The sequence below is a fragment of the Pocillopora verrucosa genome, chromosome 6 (assembly GCF_036669915.1).
Source record: "Pocillopora verrucosa isolate sample1 chromosome 6, ASM3666991v2, whole genome shotgun sequence".
Classification (NCBI taxonomy): Eukaryota; Metazoa; Cnidaria; class Anthozoa; order Scleractinia; family Pocilloporidae; genus Pocillopora; species Pocillopora verrucosa.
Window position 1 is genome coordinate 22,082,572 of NC_089317.1, and position 9,464 is coordinate 22,092,035.

Consider the following 9,464-nt stretch of genomic DNA (forward strand, 5'->3'; position numbering starts at 1 on the left):
AAATGCGCAATATTTTGATTTGTTGTGTTGCCTTTGAAAACGCATAGTTAGACGTTAATCGATATGAAAATTTTGTAAAAAAAAAAAAAGAAAAAGAACACCATCCTGAGTCACAACACCAATCATAACATTACAATTTTAAGGTTGATATGTAAATGGTTGGTGTTCATTCAATACATTAATTTAAGGGACTAAGAGTATCTTATTTCAACTTTCTATTCTACAAAGACATTTTTCATAGCCATGTAGAAGATAGTAATAGTCTTCTTTAAAAGGAGACAGAAAATGGGACAGAAAATGGTCTTGAAGATTAGGTAGCTAAATCAAAAGAATTCTAGTATAAAAGCAGCCCTGTAGGAGGATCGAACTCCCGACCCCTGGTTTACGAGACCAGTGCTCTGCCACTGAGCTAACAGGGCTACGCGATAGAAGTTTTCATTTCATTAGAGATATATACTTTTGGTCGCCAAGTGCTCCATCACCATTGCATTTGAAATTTTGAATAAAATTTTGGAAAAAAAAAAAACAACACAAATAAACCGTTCCACTTCTTCATAGTAGAATATGAATGGCTCTCGAAACATCATGGATCAAAGGCATCAGACTACTTTAAGCGGCTTATAAATTACATTTAACATCTTATTCTACAGGAACTTCTTTTCATTAATAACATTTTAATCTATTTAATAGTCTAGATATATATTTTGAGTATGCTTCTATCTTTTTATTTTCCAAAAGTAAACATTTGAACCACGCGGTTACGCATTCCTGCTAAAAAGTTCCCGTTTCTTTGGAAATGACTGACAACAGCTTATGCAAAATTTCAAAGGCTTGCAAAACAACACAACCATCATCAGACGACGAAAGAACCATTTCCGATTCTACGTTCGATTGCAAGTGATTTTGACTTACCAAGGGTCACCCTTGTAACAAAGGAATAATCACCGTATTTGGGAAGATCAAAAAGTTGGAGCGTTTATTCTCACGATCTTTCCTGCGTAAAATCTCACGGAAAACACTTGTCGAATATTTCGTGATTTTTGAAACAATGAGATCTTCAAGTATGAGAAATGTGCTCCGACTTCTGGATCATATCGGCAGCGTTCTCTCCGTTCTGGCTTTAGTGTTGATTTACAACCATGTCACAAAGAAGCACGAAATAGGCGAGTTGAAAAGATTACAGAACCTATGGCAGAAAGAGGTTTCAACAAAATCTTCGGCACCACAAGATGACAATAAGAAAATTATGGGAAAAATAGCAGTTCAAGTTTGGTCAAACGTTTGTGGCGGAAAATTGTCAAATTTGCTTAACTCTCCTTTCTTTCCACGGTTTTACGACGAGTTATACTTCATTTCAAACACGAAGATTCAGTTAAATCGAAGCAACTATGGCCAGCGTGCATTCGGTTATTTACATCCACCAGAAACCGGTTATTACAAGTTTGTCCTATATTCCGATGATGGATCAGAGTTCTGGTTTGGTTCAAATGAAAGCTTGGCGAGTTTAAAACTTGCTGCGAGCGTGGCCATGCGTGATCACGTAGGAAGCGCTCCTGTCGGCGAAATTCGCTTCGATTCACAGATTTCCGATGATTTTCTGCTCGAAAGGGGAAATAAATACCCCCTGGAGATTATTCATCTTCAAGGCACCGACGCTGATTTTGTGGAATTGCACTGGATTCGACCTGGGAAACATTATTTGGAGGTCATAACATCGAAGTACATTTCGCATTCTGCAGAATCGCGCCTCGTATCTCAAATTGAGTTTTCGAAGGCTTCATCGGATAGCCAATTAAAAGTTACAAAGCCTTATCTCGTCTCGTTCCTCACGGACAGTACTGTGGAACGCACGCTTCCCACGTGCAGCTATACGCTTCCAACCGCGACTATGCCGAATGTACCCCGTTTCCATGGATACAAAGCTATTCAAGAAATAATCAGAGTAACTAATAATGACCGGAAATGGCAGGATAACGTGGAAGCAAAGTTGGTGGTAAATCTTTTTATGGCAGGACTCGAAAAAGTTTTCCCAAAGTAAGTCTGTATCTTGCAAACTCTCAAACGATAATTTAATTTCGTAACAGTACCTCAGTCAATAAGTCAGTTGGTCAGTCGGCGGGCCAGTCAATAAGTCAGTCAGTCAGTCAATAGTTACTGAATCAGCGAGTCAGTCTGTGAATCAGTCAGTCAAGAGTTATTGAGGCAGTAAGTCGGTGAGTGAGTCAGTCGGTGAACGAGTGACTCAGTTAATAATCGACGAGTGAGAGAGTGAGTGAGTCAGTCAGTCAATAGTCAGTGAGAGTGAGTCAGTGAGTCAATCAATCAATAGTCAGTAATTTAGTGTTAACAACTGGGTTGAAAACGTAAATTAGCCACCGTAAAGGGTAAAAAAGCTGACGTTTCGAGCGTTAGCCCTTCGTCAGAGCGATTGTCAGAGCAATAGTCAGTCAGTCAGTCAGTCAATCAATAGTCAGCGGGTCGGTCACTCAGTCAATCAATAGTCAGTGAGTCAGTGAGCAAGTGAGTAAGTCTGTAACTCAGCCAATCAATAGCCAGTCAGTCAGTCAGTCAGTCAGTCAGTCAATCAATGGTCAGTGAGTCAGTGAGCAAGTGAGTGAGTGAGTCAGTAAGTCAGCCAATTAATCAGTCAATCAGTGGTCAGTCAGTCAGGGGGTCAGTGGATGGGTTGGTGGCTCTTTCACTTATTCATTCATGCATTCCCGCATCATTCAGTGTGGAAGTCATTCATTCTCTTATTCAGACAGTCAGTCATTCTTTCATCCATTAAGCTAATCACTCGGTAACCTACTCGGACTGTCAGCCAGTCTTTCAGTCTAATATCAGGCATCGGTAAGAAAAAATACATATGTGCACTTGATATGGACAAGACAAAAAAAGGGTCCGCTGAACCTCATTTCTTTAGATAGAGAAAGGAACATAGGAACTTAAAACATAACTAAAATTACAATAACTAGAGTTCTTTCGTTTATTTTTTTTCAACCATTCTCCAGAAAGTACTTCGTCGAGAGAATTCTTACCCTCGAGCGTATGGCAACAAAACAAGAGAACAATGCTGTTCTTTATTTTCTTGAGATAGAATTAAGCTGTGATGCTTTAGATTACACAGAAAGAGTCGCAGAGTATGTCTATTTACAAAAGAACGAAGTTGGTAAAAACTCACAAGAGAAGGGCGTGCAACTTTGTTATCCGAGGGATCTGGGCTGGAAGAAGGAAATTTCAATTCATTTGATTATTGCTGTTGATCGTGAAGGTCAACGGCTGCATCGTTTTATTGAAAGAGTGGAACAAATCGTGCGAGAGAGCTTAGAGGTCGATTTTCAGTTGGTGATTGTTCACTCTGGAAAATCGGGCTTAGACGTCGAGACGACTCTGCAAGGCACTTCGTTGCAGAAGTACAAGGTTGAAAAATTGAACGGGGAGTTCTCTTTGACGCGCGCCATTAATTCTGGAGTAGGACTGGTGCGGAGTTCACAGAGTATTGTTCTAACTAGTGACGTTCATACGGATTTGCCAGCGGATATTTTTGAAAATTGTCGAAAGGTAAGCTCTAGAATGATGAAGCTCATTCTGTTGATTATTGTTAAATTGATCTAAATGTTATTTGCTCCTTTGGGTCACAGCACTGCATAGAAGGGAAGATGATATTTGCACCAGTCCTTTTCGGCTTGAACTGTGGGGCATATCCTGCTGAACCGCATGGATCATGGGATGACCGGGGTTACCAAACGATCGGCATTTACAAGAGCGACTGGGATCGGCTTGGAGGTTAGGAAGGTTTTTTTTTTCATACTGTTTTTTATAAATTTTCAAAACAGTGCTAAGGGTACTCGGAGTTTCATTGGTTATGTTTGACACGCTTTCCAATTTTTTAGAAAACTGGGGCTTTCCTCCCAGCAATCGGATGTAAAACTGAAGCTTCTCGTGCCTTGGTCACTCGAATTTTCCGATGCGTCATGTCATTTCCTTTTTTAACTCCGTGCTCTCATTAATTCCTTTCTTATTGGGCATTGTCGTTTGATTTTGTGACAATTAAAATGCGCCTTAGCTCTTTTTCTTTAGCACATGGCGAATTCATCTCAGAAAATCGAAACGGCAGCAGTTGATCTTTTCATCCCTCATTCTCTTTTTTCACAATCCTCTACATTTCATAGGAATGGATAAAGGAACAGCAGATCATTTAGCCGCCTGGGACCTAATGGATCGCATTTTATCCAGCGGTTTGCACGTGGCACGTTTGAAGACTGAAAATCTGTTTCGCTTGTTTTATCCCAAGCCACGTGATTTAAACGTAACATAGCTTGTCAATTTTATAAAAGAGAAAGTTGATTGAGGACAAAAACGACTTTACAGCAATAAAAATGCTATAAATGGACATTAAGTAAACAAGAGAGAATTCTGTCACTCGCTTTCGTAAAAAGGACAAAAATATTATTTCGTTCTTATTCTTTTGTAAGCCTAATTTTACAGTGATAAGACCAAGATCTGTGTTCAAGGATTACCAGATATAAATTCATGTTCGACATGAATATGAAAGCAATCTTCGCAGTAATGAATAGTACTTAAGCAGAGTATGTTGGTTCATAATAAACTCAATAGTGATGAATAACATACTGACCAGCTCCCAGTTGGCTTGTTAGCTCAGTTGGTAGACTGATTGCACCGATATCGCAGAGGTCAAGGATTCAAATCCCGTACAGGCCTGAATTTTTTTGTCAGGCCTTATTTTCACTTCTGGTAAAGTAGTGTTCATTACTGCGAAGTTCGCGTTCATGTTCATTTCGTTTCTGATTACCGCTTATTTCTCATTGGCTACGAGAAAATTCCGCTGGAATCACTCTCTTCAGACTGACCTCAACAACATTTTACTTTTGCTGTGCGAAAAGGAAGCCGAGGGGTAACTACAAAAAATCATTTCCATAGTATTAACTACTGCAACGATGTCCTTATCGTTTCTTCAAAAACGGCTAACGTCATCATTATAGCAAATCCGAGCAAAAGTCCAAGGTTTTGTAGAAATATAACTCGCCGTTTTTTATCAGATCTTGATGTTATGCTGGCGAACATCTCTGGAACCTGAAATGGGAATAATGAAGCTTTATTTGTCATGGTAACAGTAACTTTAAAGCACAAAAGGATGGAATGCTAGCTTTCTCCATTTCTTTTTGTCGATCTTAAAATTTTCCATCTTTCTTACTCTGTTGAAACGCTCGATGCTTTCGATGCTGATCCTGACAGTACGTGTATGCGGCTCGCGTGTCAGAGATGAACCTAGCGATAGCCTGACCCACCGTAGAGTCTCTTCGGTTCAGTGGAAGAGCGATGGAGCACGAAACCCGAAAGTCTGAGGTTCGATTCCTCGTTAGGACTCAGAATTAGTCATTCTTTGTCCCAAGCTCGTGACAAGACGAAAACACATAACTTACAAAATTTCATTAAAGCATGTTCTTGTTTCTTCAATTTGACTCTTTACACTAAAACATTGGAGTCTCGACTTGGGAGTCCAAGCATATGTTTGAGAGTGTTATCATGTTGCATCATGGGAGCAATTACATTCCATTTAATGAACAAGGAATATACGGTCACTACTCACCATTTCTGCCAGTGCTACGTAAAGAAACATTCCTGCTATGACGGCAAATATCCAGGGCGTCATATTCAGACTGGCGCTTAGGGTCGCTCCTACAAGTATGCCCGCGTATGAGCATAGGTAACAGAAACATAACAGACCCAGGGCCTCGCGGAAACGCAGACCAGACGAGACAAAGATGGCAAAATCACCTAGAGGAAATTAGAAAAGCGAAAAAAGGATTTTGCAGTGCCGCTGCTTCTGACAACTTAATCGATGGAACCCCATGCATATTTTCTATACAGTAATATATAAATTTCCTAAGATGCTGACAAGGAGAATTTGTTAAACTAACAATAGCTTCCTGAGTTTGCGATCATTTCCTTTATTCTCATGACCTTGATGCTTGATTAAGGGATGATAATGTCAGGAGAAATTCCATGCTGATCATTCTTAGAGGCTAAAAAGTCAATGTGTAGATTGGGTTGTATTTCATGCAAGTTGTGATTCTTTCAATGTCTTTTGTTCTCAAAAAAATTATACATGCCCAGTTTACAATTTGCCCATTGCATATTTTCTCTACGTGCACGTGAATGAAAAGAGTTTTCAACCCATGGGCGTAATACCCACACCAAATGCGTAGGAGCTTGCAAATGTAGTGAGGCTACACTCGCTTAGCATAAAAGATTGATATGGAATTGGTCATTTCCTTACCTACTGCGTGCGGTATTTCATGAAATAACACAGCTAGTGTCGTACTGAGTCCGTCCCCTGATGATTTTGAGAAAGCTGCTCCTATAGCTATTCCATCGCACGATGTGTGTAGTACTTCACCCACTAATATCGTTCCTATGAGCGTTTTGTTAATTTTGGCCGCAGACTGCTCTCGCTTGGCTTTGGTTTCTGCCTCTAGCAGGCCCTTGTTCTCAAGTGGATCAGGTGACGTAGTATGAGAGTGAGAGTGACTACCCTAGAAAATGAGATTGTGTTACTGTCATAGTGCGTGACTTAGGCACAGCAGACAACCATGCCAACCACAGTTTTGTTCTCCTTACCTCCATAACTTGAAAAAAAAGATGGAATAGGTAGAAGGAATAAATACTGCACACAACCAAGAAGGAACGCCATAAAAGTACGCTATGAGTAGATTCTGTAGCACCAGCGTCATGGTCGTGATGTTGAGATAATGCCTAAAGAATTTGAGATTGAAGTACTGAAGTTTAGTGCCAGAGGTAATCAAGAAATGCATGTGTTTTGCCTCACTCCACTCTGTGATTGGTCAAGAAAACTCGTGCAACCCTCTCAACTGATCAGATGAAAAGCTAAGACTTTTCGCCATTGAGATAATCTGACATTATTTTGTCCAGGATACTGTCCTATACTCGCTATCCTTTTAATCCACTCTTGTGATTTTTTCAGTTTTGGCTTTTGGGAAACTCATTTTTAACACGTCCTATTCCCAAATCCATAACCGCTTTGAGATTGAGCACAGTTCCTAGTGTTCATTTTTTAGAAATACACTTTTAAGTTGTTAGTTTTACTTACGTGCGGCAAGAGGTGGAAGATCGCGTCGCCGGTGAGACAAGCAGCTCCAAGAGCGATGAGCACTGTGATTGCGTCTTTACAATATCTACCAAGGGCGGGACATATAACAGCTGATGACAGCACAGACAAGAAGAAAATGACAGTCTCTGCTCCGCATCCCTGAAGAATAACTGAGGGCGATAACATCAAAGTTATTACCAATCACACGGTTCGTCAATGACTTCAACGCCACCATCCTGCCCAAGGTACAGGCATAATTTATCGCCTGTGTGGGAAGGACTTTCTTTTTTTTTTTTTTTTAGAAGGGGGGGGAGTTAGTGGTATTTTTTTTTCGTCGCCAACAATGTATAAAGGGGGGGACTATAGGGAAACTGACTGCCAATTAACTGCCAATTAACTGCAAATGTGCCACCGTGTAACTATAGCTGAAATGTAATGTAACTACCTGGCCGTGAAGGGTCTGGGTATGAGACGAAAATTGTGTATCTAGGCCCAAAAATTAGACATGAGCACGAGAACAAGAAACGCAAAGCACATCATTAGGCCTATTTCACGCTAGTCTCTCAGAAAAAGCGCATCGGTGATCTATCTTGCCATGGCAGGCAGAGTGTGTTTTAAGTGAAAATTACACTTTTGTGGTGGAAATGAGTCGGTTCTGTTGACATAGCTTTATTGATCATATGGCAACCTGTCTTAGCAACGTGGCAACGATGCACGATATCAGCTGTATTTAAATTAATGTGAAATTTAATTTCCGACATTTGCCCTTTCAGCTTTGAGTAAACGCAGGTTCAATAAACAGACACTTTCTCAAGTGCAGATACTGCGGCCTGAAAAATATCTCCATCGTTCAACTTTCAATATCTTTTTTCCTATTCACTGCATTTCATTTTTAAGAATCGATTAGTCGCCCAGTTTGCGAGACATTCGAAAAATTACTGTATTTGCATATTTTTTTTATTTGAGGAGAGCCGGTAATTATATTTACTTTGCACACTGTCGAACGGAGAGCATGGCTTATTTTTCGCAAGATCCTGTTTATACAACGATTGCAATCATTGCAGAATTAGGAGAGATCAAACCATATTTTTCGTGTAACGAGGAGCACAAGGTATATTTTCCCTTCCTCCTTCTCCCCCCTGTGAAATGGAGAGCACGTCGTGGTTTTTTGGAAGGTGCTGTTTATCCAACGATTGCAATTAGCGGAGTTAGAAGAGATCAATCAGCGTAAAGAAGGGTTAAAATATTTACAATTACATCAAATTGACTTTAAGATGTGTTGTGGTCGCACTATTTTTTAATCTAAAACTTAAAATTTAAAACCAATGATGTTGGGTTCGCCAATCTGGCTCGTCAACTGCTTAAATTCTCAAATAATTCATTTTGAATTGAGAGATCACTTTCAACACTCACCTCTGGTAATGGACATGGTCGAGTGCCGTTCCTTCGGTCGATGCGGAGGTTTCAAGCGTTCGGTTTTTTTAATCCCTTTTTTTGGCCGGAACGAGGCAAAATTTCTCTTGTTAAATTAAAAGAAGACGTCTCCACAAGTGAAGAACACTGAGGAAATAATAACACATAAATATCTATAGAAAAGCAGGTAGCAAGGTCACGTTTTTAAACGCTGTTTACAGGGAAGGGATTACAATGACTAAAGCCACCAGTTCTGAACCAGGTAAATCGCAGCTTTGAAAAAAAAACGAAGTCTGGGTACGCGGCAGTTTACCTGCAGGAGATTAGGTGCATTTTAAAAGTACTCACCGATCAGACTCGCGGGCCAGTATGTTTTAATTCTCATTGGGAGAAATATCGAGTGCTTACCTTAGTTAGATTCAGTCTTGGCTCAAATATACAGTTTCGCAATCAGGGAATACGAGTAGTATATCTCTTATTTCCCATTCACCTTTTAAATATCCTTTTCAGAGTGGAATAACCATGGAGTTGACTTTTTGACTGACCGAATACGAGTCTTCAAAATAAATTATGATGAAAAATAGGAGACAAAGGCTAAATATTCCAAACGGTACCCGTATTTATCAAAAGGCCTGTTACTGATATTTCAGCGTACACGAAAAAGCGTTCTAGGAGAAGGTAACGTAACGTTACTTTTGCGAACGTGTTCTTCATCCTTACATTTCCAATATTTACCAACGGCGATGTTTTAAGGGGGTTTGCTTTCCACTTGTTGACCGCCTCTTAAGTCGAAATTATTTCCTCTCAGGTGGTGTCAAGAATGATACACAAATTTGGCACAATCTTACTAGACATGAAAGTTGCTATGGCAATGCGAGTCACTAAAGGGAAACTCGTGCGCGCGCGTGCAGCTTTGTTG

At 40.1% G+C, this 9,464-nt stretch overlaps 2 protein-coding genes and 1 non-coding gene across 5 annotated transcripts; 1 reads left to right on the plus strand and 2 right to left on the minus strand.

Moving 5' to 3' along the window:
* Positions 1–347: 347 nt before the first annotated feature.
* Trnat-cgu (transfer RNA threonine (anticodon CGU)) lies at positions 348–419 on the minus strand. Its single transcript has one exon. It is a non-coding gene; the product is annotated as a tRNA-Thr (tRNA).
* Positions 420–858: 439 nt separating this feature from the next.
* On the plus strand, positions 859–4,388 carry LOC131783581 (uncharacterized). Its single transcript, XM_059100348.2, has 4 exons — positions 859–2,034; positions 3,012–3,561; positions 3,642–3,786; positions 4,173–4,388. The coding sequence occupies exons 1-4, from the start codon at positions 1,049–1,051 to the stop codon at positions 4,316–4,318; spliced, it is 1,827 nt and encodes a 608-aa protein (XP_058956331.2). The 5' UTR covers positions 859–1,048; the 3' UTR covers positions 4,319–4,388.
* Positions 4,389–4,457: 69 nt separating this feature from the next.
* On the minus strand, positions 4,458–9,383 carry LOC131783545 (zinc transporter ZIP12). 3 transcript variants are annotated; one of them, XM_066168744.1, is made up of 7 exons: positions 9,266–9,383; positions 8,546–8,692; positions 7,133–7,302; positions 6,643–6,777; positions 6,302–6,557; positions 5,612–5,799; positions 4,458–5,094 (listed from the first exon to the last, which is right to left on the minus strand). In XM_066168744.1, exons 2-7 carry the CDS (start codon positions 8,559–8,561, stop codon positions 4,948–4,950), a joined length of 912 nt encoding a protein of 303 aa, XP_066024841.1. In that variant the 5' UTR covers positions 8,562–8,692; positions 9,266–9,383; the 3' UTR covers positions 4,458–4,947. The 3 variants fall into 3 exon arrangements, with proteins under 3 accessions (XP_066024841.1, XP_066024840.1, XP_058956285.2); XM_066168743.1 differs by having other exon boundaries at positions 9,036–9,330; XM_059100302.2 differs by having other exon boundaries at positions 8,954–9,330.
* Between the last annotated feature and the right edge of the window lie 81 nt (positions 9,384–9,464).